The sequence below is a fragment of the Tachypleus tridentatus genome, chromosome 9 (assembly GCF_004210375.1).
Source record: "Tachypleus tridentatus isolate NWPU-2018 chromosome 9, ASM421037v1, whole genome shotgun sequence".
In the NCBI taxonomy this organism is placed as follows: Eukaryota; Metazoa; Arthropoda; class Merostomata; order Xiphosura; family Limulidae; genus Tachypleus; species Tachypleus tridentatus.
The window spans coordinates 28,267,598-28,290,277 of NC_134833.1; the positions used below are offsets into that span (position 1 = coordinate 28,267,598).

Below are 22,680 nucleotides of genomic sequence, written 5' to 3' on the forward strand. Positions count from 1 at the left end.
GTAACTTCATGTATAACAACAACGAAACCAAACCTTTTTGGGTGAAGAATGCGCTTTTGTGTTACACGCATATTATTATAATATTTTTTCCGTATGTGAAGATGTTCAGGAGAAATGTTCACAAAGCTAGCTCATGGGAAAATAAAGATATTAACTCTTCATCTACAACAGAGCCCCAGTCAGATGTATCTAATCTTTGGAAGAAAATCCGAGGATCCATTTTGAATGTGTATGCTTGATTCTCAATTCAGTTTCGTCCTTCATTGTAAATATTTGATTTTCCTTCCTAAATGTGACGTCCTTCACACTGTTTCCATCGATCTTCTGAGTAACAATATTCTTCATATACTGAAGCTTTCATAAACTACCATTCCATCAAAAGGGTTTTTATCAAGTACACTATCAAAGCTTGCATGTCTTTCTGCTATCTGCTCTCCTTACGCTTTATGGTTCCAGTAAAATGTTGCATTGCTTCATTTATTTCTGCTGTAAATAATACTTGAAAAAGGAAAACATATATATATTTCTTAGAATCCAGAATTATAATATGGTATAAAATTCCAGAATCATATATACAGAAAATCTCATTTTGCTTGGGATTTTTTTTTTCGAAAATTACCCGTTTTTATCATCGTTTGTTTCTAAAAATCTATGATGAATATTAACGTTTGATATAATTTTCTGAGAGTTAAGAAGAAAAATATGATTTTAGACCCAGAGAAAATAATTCATACCCTAGTTTGTAGAATTATTCCAAAAGTTAGTTTCCCCCCTTCGTTTTTTGCCTCAAAAGTCATATTTAGCGCACAGATCACAGAGACGATTCTCGATAGGTTGTTACAAGTATTGGTTATTATAATTCAGTATCACAGAACCCACTTCTGTTTTAATTTGAGTTTTCACATATATTTATTGGACATAGGCGATTCATACGTTTGTTGTTTCAGCTTTCAATGACGTCACTTCCACTTTCTAGAAAAATCTGATCAGCAAGTCGTGAGAAAAGCGTTTTCAGAGCGATTCTTATAACAGTTCATAGGTTTATCTCCAGAAGCTATTTCTACTTACTTAATGCTGCGGTTCTTACAATACTAAAATACGGGGTTTGATTCCGGACGCTGAGCACAGCGGATAGCCCGATATGGTTTTGTTCTACTACAAACAAATATTAAATGTAAATATATTCTTCAAGTAGCTTCAAGAACTGTCCCTTGTGTCATAAAATGCCAGTATATTCTCCCAGTAATTTCAATTACTGTCCCTTATGCCATTAGATGGCAGTATATTTTTCATATACTGTCTCTTGTGTTGTTTTTTCATAATTTTTATTTCTAAAATTTGATTGAATATTTACATCCGAATCTGAAAATTACTGTATAAATTAAGTTGTCGATACCAGCGTTTAGTGAGTTGGGACCGACTAGTTATTCTCTAGAATATTATTATATTTTTCATATTGAAAATAAATTGTTCCCTTGTATACTGAATTATCATAATAAATTATTTATCGAACAGGCCTTAGTTATCCTCACGTTTTCGATTTAACTCTCCAGAGTTCTCAAGCTAGCGAGTATTCATTGTTTGTTTTTTTTGTGTATAACTTCAGATGTACATTAGTAACGTAACGTAGCAAAATATTACAGTTCTAAAATGAGAAAGTTCAAGAAAACGTGGAAAAGTAGACCAGTATATAAGAACCCAATAAACAGTCTTTTAAAAAGTCTGTCCACTGTTTCATGTCTGATTTTGTATCCGAACTGTTGAGATACATGTATCGAAGTTTGATCTCCAAAGAATAGTATTATTCTAAGGTTATACTCAACCTGATTAACCAATTTAGTCAATAAAAACACACCTGGTGAAGTTTCACCATTCGTTTTACTATGAAAAGAAACTTCTGAATCAGTTTACATAAGTAAATTTTGAGACGTTTAGTTCTTCATATATACATGGTTAAATAACCATGCTGGTTAATGAATCCTCATACACGAGTATATAATACAGAATTTATCCAATTTTACTAATTATTACTAGAAATTTAAAACGTCAACCACGTGTTCCTGAGGGGGGGGTTATAATGAAACACATACTGTAATATACTTAGTAAACTATCTTTATTACATTAAATTTTAATATTCCGTTAACGTGTTTTGTTTTTTGCTGTGTTATCTCTGTTGTCCGTTTTCTCGAACCTATAGTTGAACAGTACTATGTATGTAATAATTAAGTATTTTGCATTGTTATCTTGGAATGTGTGTTTACGCCTATCTCTAATTCTCCTAAACTTGGCAAACATTGTTATACATTTTTGGGATTATGGCCGAAAATATCAATGTATGTAAATACGATATATTAACTGTGTTCAATCCTTCGCTAATTTTTATTCCTGATTTATGTAGATAAATTGGTTTAATTACACCTAAATACCTGTGTGTTTCCACAAATACTTTTAAATCACTGACGTTACAATGTTTGCAAGTTTAATGAGGACTCCGTTTGTCACACACACGGTACCCACAAACAAGTTTAATGAGAGGACAAGTTTAATCCGTACCCACAAACAAGTTTAATGAGAACTCCGTTTGTAACACACACGGTACCCACAAACAAGTTTAATGAGAACTCAAAACCTAAAGAAAAATTTCTATTTTATTCAACCAAACAATAGAACACAGATTATACAAAAATAAGCATTTGTTTTGATAAATGAAGCAGGACTATTACTTTTTCTTGCAATCTATCTGAAACAATAAAAATAATTTTCTTTAATACTGTCTAAATAACGTTATAAACTGTAATTTCACACAGTTCTTTATATAACCCCAAACGCTTTTCAGAAATGACTGTGCACAAACCATAAACCTTTCTTTTTTTATATCAAAGATATCAAAATAAAACAACTACATACTCCCAGAAATGCTCAGACATTAAAAATATCAAAATATATGGAATGATTATTTTAAAGAAAGGCACCAATATGTTTCAAGCCCAGTTTGTGGACAGGCAGACTTATGGTGGACTCTGTTTTCAAGACATACATATTAATAGCATCTGATATTTGAAGAATGATATTCTAAATATATATATATTACAAACAGGAGTAGCATGTAGCTAAAAGGACTGTGTAGCACTTCTTGGACACTGAGGACTTGGGTTTAATGCAACAATTACACTTGGAATAATTTTCTTTTGTTTTGATTTGAATATAAGACAATACATTTTAAATAAAAACAATTTACTTAAAGTACCATTTGATTATAATATACTGAGTTATTTGGCTTTATATAGTCTTAAAAAAGTAAAAAACAAAACAAAACAAAAAACATACTCCTAAAATCACTGTTAACTCAATTAGTGTTTGTAGAGATGAAATTGGCCCACATAAATATAAAAGTATTAAATATAATGTGTATAGTGGTTAATTATTAACTGTGTACAAACAGCACCATTTCGGTAGGTGTGATTAGGTAACTAATGAATAACACCTACTTATCTTTTTTTCCCACCACATATTCCTCATTTAGCCCAAATAATCAATTAATTATCCTATAGTAGACATGTTAGTGTTTCACAAACAAGAACATTAAAACAAAGATATTAATAGCTCAAATTGTTTCAAATAAATTTTAAGTTAAAAAATCAACAAAAAGTCCATAAATGTCAACATTTTGGTTGTGAAATCAAGACATGCAAACACATGTTCATGTCAACCTTTCATCTGATTTTGTGTTCTTCTACTTGAACGTAGTAATATTACACCATTGTAGTTTCTATTCTTTCCATCATTCAATGATTTTTTTGTTGGTGAAATAAGTACTTCTAAAAAATAAAAACAAGGAAAAGGAAAGCTTGTAACCACATGCACTTAACTGATGTAATTTTCCAACACCATAGGTAACCTTATTAACAACCGTCTGGATTTGTTATAAAAAGGTTAAAAAAATATATCTAAATTTTTAACCGTACATTTTACCATCAACGGAAATCAGTTTATACAAATCAATCATGAATCTTGTAGTTCTCTGTAGTTCTGAACTTTTTTTCATCTACACCTAAAGCCAATTAAAAACCGTTATAGATAATCAATCATCTCAAAACAACAATATCTAACCTTATAACAACACATTTTAAACTAAGCTGGTTTTGCCACACGAAATTAATGCTATTTAAGTAATTCATAAAATGACTATTTTCTAATAATTGATCTATGTACACATACAAATGATTCTGTTAACAGTACAAATTAAATACTTCCTGGGATATATCATGGTCAAACATCATGCAGTAACACTTCATAAAAACCTATATTTAGATGTCTCGTTAGCTCATGTAATTATTGATTTTTAACTACATTGACCAATTAGGAGAAACTTTTTTTTGTGATGTTAATGACAAATGGTGTGGATTCCCTGCCTGAAGGTCTTATATTACTGATTTCTGATAAAGCATAAAACAGGGTTTGTTTATAATCCAATTTCAAAGTATCTTGGCACAGTAGTTATAAGCAATATTTAAAAAACAAAACAAATATGGTGTAATATAAATACAGATCACGTTTAAATCGTATATTGCCTTACTTTAAAATGTTAATTTACTTAGGATTAATGGAAGAATACTTTAAGATTAACACTTTGTGTTATAGGTGGTTATAAGAAGCAATTTTCATTGTACTCTAGCGTAGTTTAGACCAGTTAAAAAGTTATGTGCAGGCTATTAGTTTTAGGAATGTTATTTTAACATTGCTTGACAGCCAAAAAAATTCTAATCCAATCCTCTCTTAAGCACACAACTCACAATCTTATACTTTCATTTTATATTTTAATAACCAGCTGGTGGACACTAGCCATGGCAGAAGGCTTATTATGCTTGTGTGTCACCAGTAGGGGATTCATCCTGTAGCGACAGGGTGATCTCGTCTCCACCAACACTTCCAGATGAAGTCAGAGACCCACGTTTAAGGTAACGGGATGATGTCAGGGACGATGAACTTCCTGTAGAGGAACCTGCTCCTCGTCTGTGAGGAATAAATTAATTACAAGCTTACTAAAACTGTTTAATTAACGTATAATAAAACAGCTACTAAAAATCTAACATTGAAGGTTTTCTTGCCTTCATTGTTAGAGAAAATCTTACGGTGCAAATAAATTTCATCCTTGTGATAGAAAATATTGATTTTGTCAGAATGGAACATCACATCAAATAATATACAAAATGAAAACAACTTTTAAATGTCAGGTAATTTTTATGTTTAAAAAAAAGACTTTGAATTTTTGAATTTTACTGCCGTAAAAAAAAATACCTCAACTTATTTTTCAGGTTGGACAATTCTCGAGACATTGCATCATTAGATTCGGTCATATCCTCAAGTTCTCGCTGAGCTTTACGTCGCTGGGCTTTTTCTCTGGAACATTCTTCTTCAGCTTCGTCTAGCTGACGCTTCAATGCCTTGACTCGATTGTTCACCTTATCTACCTGTACATTAAAGAAAACAATACTTTACACAAAATAGAAATGTGGGGATAACACAAGTGTTTAACAGTTTGTCACATGAAACTATGCATGTGATTTTCTGGTGATAAGCAAGAACTATATATCCACATTTAGGGTAGCATTCTTTGTAATTAATAAAGAGCAACCCATTTATATGTAGGAATAACAGGATGATAAAATGTATTCATTAGTGTCTACTGGATTACAATCAAGGTTGGTTTTTTTTTTCTTTCATAGTTGCATAAAACGTTTCAAAGGTTGTCTGTACTAGCTTTAATTTTGAACTGATAGGCAAGACAATTAGTCAATAGCACCCACCACCAACTCTTGTCTGACCAAAAACTGAGGTTTGATCATTACTCTTATTAAGCACCCAAAGGAAGGAGCTTTATTTATTTATTTTTGTGAGGTAGCAGGATGCAAACGATGCACTCGGAGATCTACTGTCTGACACTCTGAACTTTACATGGTACCCTTACAGGTTGTAGTTTGCTGTTTAATTTACCTATATGAACAAAAGTTAGGACTAACTTGTTCTTTGTATTGGTCAGTATGGCGTCTTTCATCCTCTAACTGCATCACCACCTCCTTCATTTTCTTTTCTAATTTTCGTGAGGCTTTTGCTGCTGTCTGGCGCTCTCTGTTGAGAAAGATTATACTTTTTATAGCAGTCTTTGCACAAAGTCAATAATTTTAGGTAAGAATAAAAATTCTCAAAAACAGTAACAAAATATTTATTTTATACGTGTTTTTAAACTAACATTAATGAAATTTGTCAAAAATCATTATGATTTCTAATGAAACGAGCTTCTTTATCAATATTAAAAATTTGAGTTATTTTATATACAATTATAACTTAAGAAAAGGAAATCCACCAATAAATATGTCTCACTTTGTCTCCACATCTAACTGTTCCTCAAGCTGGGCAATCTTAGACTCAAGAGCAGCAATGGCAGACTTAGTTTTGGCACGTTGAGATGTTTCCAACTCCTGCAGCTTGGCTCGAAGCTCTTTGTTCTAAAATACAAAGCATGTTTAGAAATAGGTAATTATTTTAAATTACTAAAAACATACACAGTTCCCCATGTTTAAAATGTCATATTGTATAAAAGTAATTTTAAGTATATTACTATGTCAAAGATTAATAGTTTTGTGTTTAGCACAGTTCCACAATGGAAATGTACATCAGTTACAGTTATGATGATATGGTAAAAGCAGTTAGTTTTATTAAAACTTCACTTCAATAAGCATTGTTGATTCTCCATATCTTGAGCAAGTAATTCATGCCATTATTTAAATAAATTAGTGGTATAAACACTCCAAACAATTTATGGAGTATTTTTTAATTTTCAATCACTGGAAAAATTCGTTAAAACAACACTTGTACTAAATAATCTAACAGATAAAAAAAAAGACCAGAATAAATTCATATGTCAATTTCTTATGTCAAGACTTCAGAAGTTAATACTTATACAGAAAAAACAAACAATTTCTTTATAATAAAGGCTGCTAAAATAAACATTTTTCATCTTCAAGTAGATAACAGAGGTTCCCATAAAATGGTACCTCACCTGTCTTTCAAGCAACATTCTGTTGTTCTCCAACTTCTGAGATGTAGATCTCTCAGTTGCCAGATCTGTTGTCAACTGCTCAATCTAGAAAAACAAATTACCTTAATAGTCAAGCATGAAAGAACATTATGTTAGCAATGATTTAGAAGCATAATGATGTGACTTATGTTTGATGGAACTTAATATATATTCCAACAGAACATTGGTCAGCCTTCTTCAGACAGATGCATATAACTTATTTACATTTTTGTTTCTACAGCTTAACTTTTTGAAATAAACAAAGAGATTCCAAAGTCTATGTCTTCAAATGAAAACCCATACCTAAATTTGGGCTATTAACCTCAATAGTGCATGAATGTAAGTGTAGTTAAATTCCTTCGACAGTTTTGTTGTTATAAACCACAACATTAGGTATTTTGTATCTAGTTATTACAGTCTTTAAACATTCCTAAATTAGTGATTCTGTATCTGTACTTTTAAAATCTAACTTTAGCAACTGAAACATGAGTAAAGGTTTGTTTACCTTCAGACTTAACAATCTAGTTAAAACCAACAATATCTAGGTCTAGGCTAAAGAAGCTGAATAGCATAAAAATGTTAATAAAACTGCACATAAATTTGGTAAAATCACTAAAGGGTTCAGACACTACCTATTAAATGATGTACTTACATCAACTGTACACTATCTGAATTTGTGTATTCAAAGTTTTGTAATACAACAACTCAAATTGAAGAACAAACATATTTGGGATTTGAAGCCCTAAAAGCCTACTTACATAAACAAAATATTTTCTCAGATTGGGCATTGTGAGTTTACCACTGCACAAAGAAAAATAAAGAGTCTTGCCCTTGTGGATTGTTAATCAAGGTACACATATATAATACACTTATTGGGTTTATCAACTAAGTATCTGGACATAGCAAATCTGAAAAGACACATATTTATATACACACTTGAGTCTGGGCTTTGCGAGCTTTCTCCATCATTATTTCAGAATTGCCTTGTTCCTCTTCCAACTCTTCCTCCATCTGTTGGATTTTTGCTTCTAAACGTCTTTTCTCCTCCTGCAGGAGTGAACTATCAAAGAAAAATAAATAAATAAGATTTAAAAACAACTGTATTCTGTAAAACAAAATCAATACTAACTTATCAACATGCTGGACAAAATCAATACTAACTTATCAACATGCTGGACAAAATCAATACTAACTTATCAACATGCTGGACAAAATCAATACTAACTTATCAACATGCTGGACAAAATCAATACTAACTTATCAACATGCTGGACAAAATCAATACTAACTTATCAACATGATGGACAAAATCAATACTAACTTATCAACATGCTGGACAAAATCAATACTAACTTATCAACATGCTGGACAAAATCAATACTAACTTATCAACATGCTGGTACTTATACTCTGCACAGTTCTCATGTCTCTAGATAATTTAACTGAAGCTTATTTCATTCATCATTTGAATAGAGAAAACAAGAACACTAAAGTTCGTGTTAGTTCATGTGTGTTAAAATATCAGGAACACAAAATAATTAATTAAAAATGTCTTTTAAAAGTTGATATGATCTCAAAATTTGTGTAAAATATAACATGCAACATACTTTTATGGAAAATTATGACACAAAATGTCAGTAGTTTGTGTCAAAGGTTAGTGGTTCTTAACATAAAATCATTTTTCTAGTTTAATAAACAATTTCTTATAATTTAATAAGTAAATTTATATGTCTTAAGTGGTTCTTTAACTAAGCTAATATTATATCTAATGTTTTTCAAATATAAACCATTTAATAAATTTAGTATTACATAAAAAAATTGTTTTAATATCTTTATTGTTTTCCTAATTAACTAAATTTCTTATATCAGTATGTGGTTTTATACAGTTTAAAACATAGTCGTAAACCATGATTTTTTTTTGTATAACTCAGGTGTTTCCTTTGTTGTTGTTTTTTGCCTATCTGTTATTTTTATGACATAATGTGGCTTAATGGTCTGAACATTCCTGAAAGTGAACAAAGCAGTCTGAGCAGTATACAAGACAGTAGTTTGCATTGTTGTTGTTTTTTGCCTATCCGTTATTTTTATGACATAATGTGGCTTAATGGTCTGAACATTCCTGAAAGTGAACAAAGCAGTCTGAGCAGTATACAAGACAGTAGTTTGCATTGTTGTTGTTTTTTGCCTATCCGTTATTTTTATGACATAATGTGGCTTAATGGTCTGAACATTCCTGAAAGTGAACAAAGCAGTCTGAGAAGTATACAAGACAGTAGTTTCTTTAGATTAGAAGATTTATTAAGTTGATCAGTGCAATTTTGTGAAAATTGAGTTTATGTTTTAATAAAGAAACACATATATAGAAAATAATGTATCAGACAGATGGCAGCACTATCTATGTAAGGATGGCTCAGTTTGTTCATCAGCATTTTAAATACCTCTACAACATGTCATCAGAAATTTACAATACTATAAAGTGTTTCCTTTTTACAACAATATCTTTGTAATGCCTTCACCACAACTTCTGCAAGTTCCTGTAAATATAACAAAAACTTTGAAATTGTCGTATACAAGAAAAACTAGCAAGTATATTAAACTGTTGTATTATGAACTCAGGCCTATCAGCATACACAAGTGATGCTAATTTGTACAAGTGGTAGAAATAGTAGTTGGAAAAACAAAACACTTTCATGATTACATAATAAGTAGACTGGACAAATTTTTTATATCAAATAATACAAACAAGCTGTTCAACAACAAAAACCATTACAACAATATTTCTTTACCTTCGAGAAGCATTGTTATTGACTTCCTCCTGTAGTTCATCTCTCTCAGCTTCGGCAGTGCGACGAGCCCGCTCTGAATTCCCTAGGTCCTCCTGTAACTGAATTGATTCAGCCTCCATGCTCTTCAACTTCTTTTCCATTTCCTTAGCCTGGGTAATCAGGTCATCACGGGACTGACGGGCTTCTTCAGCATCTCTCTGATAATCCTTCAGTTGATTCTGGAATAATTCATTTACATTAGTAGAGAAATGTAACTAACGAAGCTTTGAACAATATTATTCCTTTTTTAATATTTATTTGAGAGGTATAAATGTTTGTTGTTTGATAATTGCTTAATACGATCAACTATGTCAATAAACCTTGTTTTAATAATGACAGTTATATAAATTAAAGTTGCAATAATACACAACAAAGCAGTATTTGGTGTAAACTTTACAAAATGCTTAAATAAACAATAACAGAAAGTTTGCTTTGAGATAGCATAAAGTTTCAAGAACTTCAACTTACTGAGCCTAGAATTATTTTCCATAGATAATGAATTAATTTCACTTCTGATAAATTTTGGTTTCACAAATGAATTACTGCAGAGCATAAGATAAAAATGTTAATCTTTTCAGTATATTTTTTTTTATTATTTTAATACTGAAGTTTGTTCAGTATCATTTCTAAGACTAGTAAAACATAGACAAATTAGAATAAGTTTTTTTAAATATTAGTATTTGACTAGCTGTAGTAGTAACATATAAAGTGTAACATTCAAAAATCTTTTTCTCATAAGATTAGAAATCACCCAAACGATTTGTACAGTATATGCATGAAAAATAATAAAAACATAAAACAAATCTTCATCAATGTGCTTGTTTTAAGAGATGAACCATAAACTGTTATCATTATACAAGCATCAGTTTTGCTGTATGTGTAAGCAGTTAATGTTGCACTTCATAACTTACTTTTCCAAAAATAAATTAAATATCTGTGTTTAACATGATTAAAATAGATTTATGGTTTCTCTAATCAATGTGAAAAAAATAGCAGTGCATGTTGTTTTCTAACTTATTTGGTAACATGTAAACCATGAAAAAAAAATAACTTCTTGGTCATTGCATTCTTATCTGCTACCATAACAGGTAACAGAACTATGACACAAAATCATACCTGAAGTTTCTTCAGCTGCCTGATGGCATCTTCTTTCAGACGGTTAGCCATTTCCAACTGTTGTTCCAAATCCTTAAAATCACCTTCCAGTTTTTTTCTGGCATTGATGGCTGCTCCTCTTTGCTTCCTCTCATCTTCAAGTTCTGCCTCCAGATCCCGTAACTAGAGGTAGAAAAACATTAAAAAATATATAATGAAATTTACAGGTAGATAAGTTAATGTATAAATTTAGACAATAGAAGAAGTCCGAGTTAAATTTCAGACATTAAAACTCAAGACTTAGACTGGACAATTAACATGTAACAATTTTGTATGCAATGTATGCAAGTGTGTGTATATGTAACAGCTATTTTAAACTTCTGTTTGAAAATTTGAAATATCCAATACTTTTCTAATTGCCTTAAACAAATATTATCTGGATTATAATTTACAAGCAAAAGTACCTGTTCTTAGTAATGGGAAAAGTTTTAGTTAATCTATTAAATTATTTCATGAATACCATAAAGGTTAATTGTGTTGCACTCTTGGTTTTATTCAGAGCTAAAGTTCTGATATACTTACACCATCTACTGCTGATATACTTACACCATCTACTGCAAAAAAAGTAACTGTAGAGCATTTCAGTTACGCTAAAAGTTACTCAACAATAACATAAGAAAAGTCTATATTTTGAAATGTGAATAATAATTCCTAACAGGTTAATGTAGAATATCCTGCTTATGAAATAGAAATTGACATCAACAGTATTCATGCCTGTACTCCTGTTATTTCAAAAGTGAATGTTTAGCTTTGCCTACATGCATAGCTTTTCAAATGGGATACAGGAATGTTTGGACAGACACCACAGTTTGCAACATAGGTGAGAGAAATATCTTGGGATTACATGAATATCGTTTTTTGCTAATATGCACTTAAAAGAACACCAACTAATCCACAAATAATATCAGAATAAAACAAATATCTTTTTATTTAACAGAAGTATTAAATTATACATGAACCCATATTAAAAATATTATTCTTTCAGTGTTTTCTTTATAGTCATTAAGGTAGTGAAATAGTTTCACACCCAATATTTTGTTTGTCAGAAAAACAATGAACAGAAATTTACTTACACTTTAAATAAATAGTAAAATACTGACAAGTCTGTATGATTGAAAGCTGTTTGTTTACTATATTTCATGCTAAGCTATGCAAGGGCTGTCTGTGCTAACCTCTCTACATAATTTTGAAATAATAAACTAAAGAAAAGGTAGCTATTCAACACTGCTCACTGTCAACTCTTGGGACATTCCTGTCAAACTAAAAAGAGAAATTTGACTATCATCCTAATAAGGTAATACATCTGTGGGTGCAAAGAAAAAAAATTCTTTCACTTGAAAAAAATAAAAAGAGAATAAACCCGAAAAAAAGAAAATTCAGCAAAATATTAACACTGAATTACAAAAACTGAAAATATCAAAAAGCTAAAATACACAGAGTCTATATTAATGTAATTAAGTGATTATGTTTAAAGTTGACTTCACAAGGTTTCATCATATGCTCTTTGTTTTTACAATTTCAAATTTGTTTACATACATATCAGTTAAATTTATCTATAGTTTACTTTTTTTCTACTTTCACCCACAGCAACTAGCCAACACCATCCACCACCAACTCTATGGCTAACTCTTTTCACCAGTGAATAGTAGGACTGACCATTACATTATAGCATCCCATGAATGAAAGAGCAAGCCTTTATCTATGGAAAGTCCAGATGAACTGCAGTCATCAGCAGGTAGAAAGCACTTCAAGTGTTGACAAGTGATTAGACTTCATTTAAATTTTTACAGTAATTAGTATTGGATCACTAATCCATAAATAACAGTTTACATATACTGCAATAGGTGATGTCAGGTTTTATAGGGCCATGATTCTTTACAGTAGGTGTCTGACTTGTTGACAATAAATTTCAACAACAAATGGACTGCACACAATCCACTTGTTTTAAAATAATATATTCAAATTAAGTCAAACATACCTATAAAAATTTGTTATACTGTTGATTATTACAGTTGTATCCAGACCTTTAAATAATTATCTCCTTATCAAAGACCACATACACATATTGGTTCCATTACTGTAGAATACCCTTTGATAACAAATTATTTTTCTCTGTCCTGCATTATTACAATACAAGCTGTGAAACCCACTTTAGAAATTACTCATGATAACTAAGTCACACATTGACCTCACTTTTATTTCCACTGACTTAGATGCATGTATATACATATAGATACACACACATTGCCTGACTGAGGCCTAGACCTTTCTACAAACTATATGTTGTGAATTAATAATAAATGCTTAAAGAAACAAGAAAAATTCCAAAGGTTTGATTTATGTGACGTTAATTCACAACAACTTAGCTACACAACAACCAATTCAGAAACAGGTTATGTAACCAAACCTGCAATAAATTATTGCTTTTAACAATAATAAATTTAATATTCGGGCTTTATGGCTATCTAAATCATAACTGCATGTTAAATCTAAAAGATACAGTCATGTGTAATTAACAAATTAACAGTAATACCACTAATGGTATATCTCACATATTATATGTTATGTTTAAGACTTCTTAATAACAGAAATGTTTTATAAATGCTTTATAAGCCTCTACATATATAAGAACTAATTCTACTTAGTGTAAAATTAGAAACAAATAACCTGTTTAATCAGTGTTCTCCTCTTCTCCTCGGCTTGCTCATCCTTGGCTTGAAGGTCTCGTTCATACTGTGACTTAAGAGCTTGCATGTTAACCTCAAGTCTCAACTTTGCATCCTCTGTCAGCTGGAGTTCATCTTCAAGTTCTTCAATTTGAGTTTTCTGTTCACTCAATTGACTCTCTAATACACGTTTTGCCTTCTCCAGTTCATGAACCTTGAAGAAACGAGTTATTAGGCATTTAATGAAAATATTCCATTTAATCTTTTTGAATTAGGAAACTTGAAGAAAATTCTTTATTGAAAATTCCTAAAGAAATTAGTGAAAATACACAGATATCTTCTAAATCTAGAGAGTTAGTTATATTACAATACTGACTGTTACCAGAAATGTAATATTATTAATACAGTATAGAAGCACTTTCAAACATTAAGTTAACTTATTTATTCACAGTATGTTATTGTAGCTTCTCATAATGGCTTTTGTTAGTTCTCACTGTAACACTTACCAAGTATACTGAATGAAATATTTAATAACATTTCTAACTTTATGGTTTCTTGAATAGTAAATAGCTGTAAATTTCTTAAAACTTTCAGATACACGTATAATGACAAAAGGTACTCTAAAGTAAGCTAAAAAATAAGAACTTACATTTTTGTCAGCAGTACCTTGGCTGTTCATTAACTCATCTAGTTCTGACTGCAACGTCTTACGAAGTCGTTCCTGTTCTTCCAACAGAGTTTGCTTCTCTTCTAAATCACGAGTTAGAGACAAAATCTTTGTTTCCTTCTCTCTTGCTTCTCGTTCAGCATTGTCTCTCTCCTGTGCAATTGTCTCAGACACAGCCTTCTCTTCAGCTAACATCTGATCAAACTTCCTCTGTTTTTTCTCAAGTTCTGACACTTTGGCTCTCTGGCTGTCCAATTCAACATTCAAGTCTTCCACCTACAGACAAGTAATATAAATTTATATTATTTATCAAGTTACCTAATTTGTTCTTAAGATCTATATTACCTGGTTATACAAATATATGTAATTTATATTATTTATCAAGTTAACTAATTTGTTCTTAAGATCTATATTAACTGGTTATACAAATATATGTAATTTATATTATTTATCAAGTTAACTAATTTGTTCTTAAGATCTATATTAACTGGTTATACAAATATATGTAATTTATATTATTTATCAAGTTAACTAATTTGTTCTTAAGATCTATATTAACTGGTTATACAAATATATGTAATTTATATTATTTATCAAGTTAACTAATTTGTTCTTAAGATCTATATTAACTGGTTATACAAATATATGTAATTTATATTATTTATCAAGTTAACTAATTTGTTCTTAAGATCTATATTAACTGGTTATACAAATATATGTAATTTATATTATTTATCAAGTTAACTAATTTGTTCTTAAGATCTATATTAACTGGTTATACAAATATATGTAATTTATATTATTTATCAAGTTAACTAATTTGTTCTTAAGATCTATATTAACTGGTTATACAAATATATGTAATTTATATTATTTATCAAGTTAACTAATTTGTTCTTAAGATCTATATTAACTGGTTATACAAATATATGTAATTTATATTATTTATCAAGTTAACTAATTTGTTCTTAAGATCTATATTAACTGGTTATACAAATATATGTAATTTATATTATTTATCAAGTTAACTAATTTGTTCTTAAGATCTATATTAACTGGTTATACAAATATATGTAATTTATATTATTTATCAAGTTAACTAATTTGTTCTTAAGATCTATATTAACTGGTTATACAAATATATGTAATTTATATTATTTATCAAGTTAACTAATTTGTTCTTAAGATCTATATTAACTGGTTATACAAATATATGTAATTTATATTATTCATCAAGTTAACTAATTTGTTCTTAAGATCTATATTAACTGGTTATACAAATATATGTAATTTATATTATTTATCAAGTTAACTAATTTGTTCTTAAGATCTATATTAACTGGTTATACAAATATATGTAATTTATATTATTTATCAAGTTAACTAATTTGTTCTTAAGATCTATATTAACTGGTTATACAAATATATGTAATTTATATTATTTATCAAGTTAACTAATTTGTTCTTAAGATCTATATTAACTGGTTATACAAATATATGTAATTTATATTATTCATCAAGTTAACTAATTTGTTCTTAAGATCTATATTAACTGGTTATACAAATATATGTAATTTATATTATTTATCAAGTTAACTAATTTGTTCTTAAGATCTATATTAACTGGTTATACAAATATATGTAATTTATATTATTTATCAAGTTAACTAATTTGTTCTTAAGATCTATATTAACTGGTTATACAAATATATGTAATTTAAATTGAATGTACTTGTTCTCTAGCTTTTTATTACCAACTTATACAAAAATCATTTCTTGTATTTATATTCTATCAAACACTTTAGCTTGTTTATTCTCCAATTTCATTTTCTGTATTCTCTACTTCGTATAAAGCTTTGATATACATTTAAACCATTTCTTCACAAATAATGTATGTACTTTCTTTTCCACCCACTGAGCTGGATTTGTTACCCTAGTTTTAAGTTCTTTCAGGGTGATTAAACAATTAAACTATATTTTATCTATCGCCCTAAGATTGTTGGTCGCTCTAGCTCTAACTTCACTAGAAAAAAAACAAACAATTAATTTACTAAAGCTGTATCCTATCTAACACTTGAACAATATTGGTTACTGCAGCAGTAAATTATCCACAGCCAAATAATTATTTTACATATAGAAAATACTTTATTATATATAAAAATCTTAAAAATACATTACACACAACAAGAAACTAATATTTATTAAATCAACAACTAAGCTCCAATGAATATTCCATATAATAAATAAGTTGTTAATACAATTTGCAATCAAAATTAAGTAAAGAAATCTATTAGCAGACAACAACCACAAATAAGTTACCTCAGACTGAAGTTTCTTTTTTGATTTTTCCAGTTTATCATTTAAGGACTGTAATTCTTCTAACTGTCTCTGAAGAGCTTCCAAATCTTTACCCATCTTCTTTCTCTGCTCTTCCAATGTAGTAGAGAGTTCATCTGCCTCATCTGCTTTTCTCTTCAATTCTTGCATCTAATAACATAACAAAAACTCTAAGAATGATGCTCTGATTAATATATGCAGACATTATTATATTTTGTAACTGAAAAAAAAAAGACAATCAAAGATGTTCAATACATTCAGTTAATCTGTGTACAAACCTCACAGTACAAATAGGAAAAAACTTTGGTTTACCTGAAGATTCAATGATGAAACTTGTTTTTCCAAGCTCTTCTTTGCCTCTTCCTCTTCTTCTAGTTGTTCTTGAAGATTGTCTCTATCACTTTCCAACTGCCTGAGTTTAGAACTGAGAGCTAATTTTTGTCTTGTCTCTTCTTGTAGAAGATCCTGTAAACAACATTACATAAAACAGTATCTACTGATGGACATTCAATACCAACTTCATAGCTTCCTATAAATCCTTTACACTAATAGGAAGTGTTATCTAGTGGTGAGCATACTGTATTCATTTCTGTGAGCTCACCTTTCCTAGGATACATTATTCTTACCAATTACCAATAGTTTAATACCTATTACCAAATATAAATGTTTATGTCAAAGTTAGTAAACTGTGGTATCCAAATGATCTTCAAATAATTTGTAAAAAAATAATGGTGGCTTTTATATTTTTATATTTTAACTTAAGAATCTGCAGTTAAAAAACAAATTAACAAGTTCATACCAGACCACATCTTTTATGATGACTTGTATAATAAAAATGTATTTATGGTTTGAGAAAAGTACTTTTAAATAAATCAAAGCAAAACTAGCTTTGCATCGTCGTGACTTAGTTGTCAAGCTTAAACAACAAAAGCAACATGCGTACCTGAGCTTCGCTAAGCTGATTCTCAAGTGTGCTGGTGCTCTTTGCTGCTTGTGTGGCTCTACTATCCATTTCCTCAAGCTGTGAGTTCACTGCTTCCACCTCAGTCTGAATTAAAAAAGAAATCTGGTTAATCAACTATACCTTTGTATCTCAGAATAGTTGGTATGGGTATTAACACTTTTATTAATAAGTAGAGAACGTTTTGACCTTCGTAGGTCATCTTCAGGTCAAAACGTTCTCTGCTTATTAATAAAAGTGTTAATACCAATACCAGTCATTCTGAGATACATTTTTATTTCAAGTGGGTTTCTCATCATCAAGAATAACCATACTTTTATCAAATATGAAATATTTATTAGTATAAATTCAATATATACCTAATTTGGGTATTTCAAAATTAACTCATGATTATCCCATTTAATTTATATAAGTATCATACGATTTATCCTCTTTATTCAAAACCAACTAATCTCTATCTCATTCATTAAAATCCAATAATCATCAATTTTTGTTCAAACCTAACTAATCACTGGTCTTCTTAATACAAATCAATCAAAATTTGTAATTATTCACTCTAGCTTATTATTAATACTGTATTTTGAAAAAAAATTATATTATCAAACCTGTTTAATTCAAAGGTAATCAATCTCTAACAGTTCAATTTCACCTAGTGTCTACATTTCTTAATTCAAATCAGTTATAACTTTTATTTCTCTATTATAAAAACATCCACTCCTTATGCTGTTTCACTCAAATTAATCTTTATTATCCTGTTTAGGTAACAATAATTTATCTTACATTATTCACATGAAAACACAGATGCATGCTAGCATACATCTAAAATGTTAACATTATTTGATTTTTGCTTAAATTAAGTTCTTGCCAAAAAAAAAAAAAGTCATGAAAATATGTCATTGCTTATAAAAAAAAAGGCATAGAAAATTAATTAATAATCAAGTAAATCTAATTATTGTATTATTATGTTAATAGCCAATTATCCTTTAGATTATCTAAAAACTATTGGTTATTTCAGACAAAAATGAGTTGCAGAAGAAACTAGTTGAATAAAATAGAGTTTAATTAACAGTATAGTTTTAAGAAAGTACTACTAACCTGTAACTTCAGTATACGTTCTGCTGCCTCAGTTTTCTCCCTTTCCAGATCTGCAAGCCTCATTCCCATCTCCTGTACCTGACTTTCAAACTGCTTTTTCTTGCGATCAGCATCTTGCCGAGCTGCTGCAACAGCTTTCAGTTCATTAGTCATGTCATTATTTTCTACTTGTAGGTTAGCAGTTACTTTTTCCAGGAGGATTTGGCCTGGTGAATACGATAGTGTTAATAAGTATGAAGGTTATGTTTTTGTAACAACCTTTTAACTATACAAGTTTACTTTTATGGGCATCTATTAAAAAAACAAATTTATCAAATAGAGCTAATTTTCTTGTTCGAGATTCTTTAAAAGCTAACTCATAGTTTCATAGCTGGTAAAATATTTGTTGAAATTAGTACAAAAAATTTAGTAAACTTACAGAAACAAGTGTGATGTATAAAGATATCATATTTAGAATATATGCGACACTAAACCAACAAAGTCAGTGTAGCTAAATTATTAACTGACAGATGAATAATGAGATTGAATTCTAGATACAAATTTCTGTTGATAATAATAGAGACAACTTCAGTAGAGTAATTCATGAAATAACGTTTAACCTACTATTCATCTGTTTATCTGCTAAGCCAATAAATACCTTTTTAAGTGCTTCAAGCTGATCATTAAGTTCTTCTATGGCACGATTATGTTTCTGCCTGATCTCACCGATCTGGTTTTCGTGACCAGAAGCTTCATCTTCCAGGGTTTTCTTTAACATAGCCAGTTCCTGTTCACGCTTTGTCCTAAGATCTTGCTGTGCAGCAGTTGTGTCCAGCGAGTCCAGCAGTTCATTTTTCAAAGCTTCCAGTTCCTTTAAAAATAACTTTTACTTTTAAAAAAAACTTTGTTAATTCTGTATAATATTCACTTGATTTTAAGCACATTTTTATTATAAAATCAATATTTCAGATAATTCTCTTCGATAAACTACAGTTCATCCAACAACAAATGTGAAAAATATTTTTGAAAAACATTGGCAATACTCCTAGTTCAGTCATCAGTGGCATGTTATACAAGGGACAAGAATGTAAAAATAAATAAACAATCCACGAGTTATTAGAAATTTAACAAATAATCAATGGAAAGAAGAAGTTTCTAATGCAGTTTATTTTACTGGCAAGACTGATTTTGTTATAACATATTCTGTAAAATATTGTAGTCCTTCAAGAACAATTACTGATGCCAATCAGTTATAAAGTACTGTAAAATCTTGTAATTTTATGCTATTCAGTATCTGAAGTAAACATTTTAAGAATATATACAATAAAAATAAATGTGGTACATTTTCCCAATGCCAGGCCTATCTTTTTTCCCACAACATCTTTCCTATTTAGTTTAACAGATGAAATCCAGTATTCATAGATAACTACCTGCATGTTTAAATACATATGTTTTTTTTTCTGTGAACTCTAGTGCACAGACTCTCAGTATTATTACCTCATTCAAGTCCCGCTTCTGTTTTTCAGCTTTCATTCTGGATATTTTCTCAGACTCTAAGTCTTCTTGAACCTCGGCCAGCTGACTTTCAATCTCTCGCAATGACTTTTGAGCCTGAACTTTAGCTGCTGCTTCCTCATCACACCTTAAAAATTTTTTTGGTTCATTCCATTAATGCACAAATTGTAGAAAATTAGTTACATTTTTCCAAATGCAATACCTCAGAAAGGTAAAGCAAATAACTGTTTCTTCAACCAGTAAATTATATTCAGATATTCATCTAATAAATAGTTATTTCAGTACAGTGCAGTTATTTACACAGAAGAAAATAAAGTAAATAAAATTATGGTAATTAATGGTTATCTCTTCCTTTGAAACTCTAATGAGAATGACTAGGAAATACAAAGTATTAAAAAATATTGCTTTTCAAAAAACAGAATACAGAAATTTTAGAAACATATTAGGGTAAATACTTCTTTTCAGAGAGATAGAGTGAAAGACACCTGTTTCTTGGACAATATCCAAGTACTAAACAAGAAAGCAATGACAAAGTTAAGTGACAAGCATTTTTACTGGTATCTGTATGGTGCATACCATGAAAAAATATTATTAATATTAAATTATTTAAAATTAAAGAACAAAAACAAACTATAGTTCAGACATCTGAGAAATAATTATAAGGAATAAAATTGCATTTACAAAATAATGCTCTTAATAAAAAATAAAAAGGTTTCAGAATGTTATGAGCTGTTTTGAATTACCAAAATGGTGACATATTTAAAAAACATTAAAAGTATTGGAGAATGTCAAATTGTCATTATAAATTTAAACAGTTATTAAAAGATAGTTTAACAACTTAAGCTCAACTAGACTTGCAAGCATTTCCATCACTAACTCACTTTCTGAGAAAGTAAATAAACTGATATTAATAATGGTTTATTATTTGATACAAAAGATATTCAAAACACATGTATTAAATTTAAACTTTCATAAATTTCTACAGTTAAACAGTTGCACAAAACTGGACTTTGGTACCTGACGAGAGTTTGGTTCAACTCTTCTTCACGTTTAGCCAGCTGGTTCTGTAATTCTTCAACTTGTAATTTCTTTTCATTGAGTTGTTCTTTCACATCATTTAGTTCAGTTTCTAGTTTTCGTTTAATCCGTTCTAGTTCTTGTCTCATCTAAATATTAAAACAAACATCCAGATAATTAATAACGAGAAATTCACAGAATCAACTAGTGACCAGTAATACAAAGGGAATCAGTTAATGAGTAGAACATGAGGATTAAAATTAACTGGATGTGATAAGAATGAAACAGTAACAAGAAATACATACAGACAATGAATAACTAAAGAGACACAAAGAACTAACCAATAATTAGAAGAATCAGCTAATAACATAAAATGCATCTGAAGCTGAACAACAGCACATCAAGACATACTTAAAAACTGATAAAAAATTCAGTCAAATTTTCTAATATAAGTAATTATTTCTATTTGCTTAGTGAATAAAACAATAAATACATCAGATAACTTGCATGTAATGAGCCAGTACAAACATATGTATACTACATGAAAAATTAACCAGTGCCTAGAAAACACACTACAAATGACCCAAAATCTAATCACACTTAATAGTTTAAACATTATTTAAACAATTTGGTTTTCAACTTTCAAGTTTTGGCATACAATAACTACAAACAAAAATATTTAAAAAGAAGCAAGTTAATAACACCAAAAAATGTAAAAATTATTATTTAATAAAGACAATTCAGTAATGGTAACAAACAATAAATATAGATATAAAATGATGTCTGAGTTAATTACTAGTGCATATTTTAAAAGTAATAATTATCATATTCGACATTAAAGATGAGTTGGCTTCAAACTGATTTACAAAAGAACTTAGTAACAAGATTCAAAACTCATTGTAACTAAACTGCACTGATTTATCAGTTAGGGATACTTTTTGTTAATGGTGTTTTAGACCATGAGAACACACCTGTTGTTCCTTTCGAAGACGCTCCTCTAAGTCTGCAATAATTGCTTCATACTTAGACTTTAGTTTACCTAAGTGCTTAGACTTCTCTTCTTCTTCAGCAAGACCTTGAGAAAGTTCAGCCAGTCTATCTTCAAAAGCTTTCTTTTCTTTAGCTAACTGCAAGTTAAAAGTAACAAATTAAATCACATATATCTCTACTTCAGCTTTTAATACAGCTGAATAATAACCAACATAGAAAAATTCACTTTGTAAAAACTTTATTTCTTCCAGCACGTAAGCACATGTAAATAAAAACTTTTGCACACTAGGAATGTTTTCAGAAAATAGAACTCTATAGCACATTTCTTGAAAATGTGTAAAACAGCTAGGTTTAATATCTACAATGTAATGCCACTTTAAAAACTGATAAAAGT

At 29.5% G+C, this 22,680-nt stretch overlaps 1 protein-coding gene across 1 annotated transcript in view; it reads right to left on the reverse strand.

The window, feature by feature from the left end:
• Nucleotides 1-2,631: 2,631 nt before the first annotated feature.
• LOC143224933 (myosin heavy chain, non-muscle-like) overlaps nt 2,632-22,680 on the reverse strand; it is a 134,073-nt gene continuing 114,024 nt past the window's right edge. Inside the window, 19 exon segments of the mRNA XM_076453428.1 lie at nt 2,632-5,014; nt 5,300-5,472; nt 6,022-6,130; nt 6,383-6,507; nt 7,062-7,145; nt 8,016-8,139; nt 9,866-10,083; nt 11,021-11,182; nt 13,727-13,939; nt 14,375-14,668; nt 16,712-16,879; nt 17,042-17,194; nt 17,673-17,777; nt 18,786-18,961; nt 18,964-18,991; nt 19,423-19,635; nt 20,262-20,406; nt 21,297-21,445; nt 22,268-22,423. Coding sequence (XP_076309543.1) covers nt 4,861-5,014; nt 5,300-5,472; nt 6,022-6,130; nt 6,383-6,507; nt 7,062-7,145; nt 8,016-8,139; nt 9,866-10,083; nt 11,021-11,182; nt 13,727-13,939; nt 14,375-14,668; nt 16,712-16,879; nt 17,042-17,194; nt 17,673-17,777; nt 18,786-18,961; nt 18,964-18,991; nt 19,423-19,635; nt 20,262-20,406; nt 21,297-21,445; nt 22,268-22,423 — 2,949 coding nt within the window. The 3' untranslated portion in view covers nt 2,632-4,860.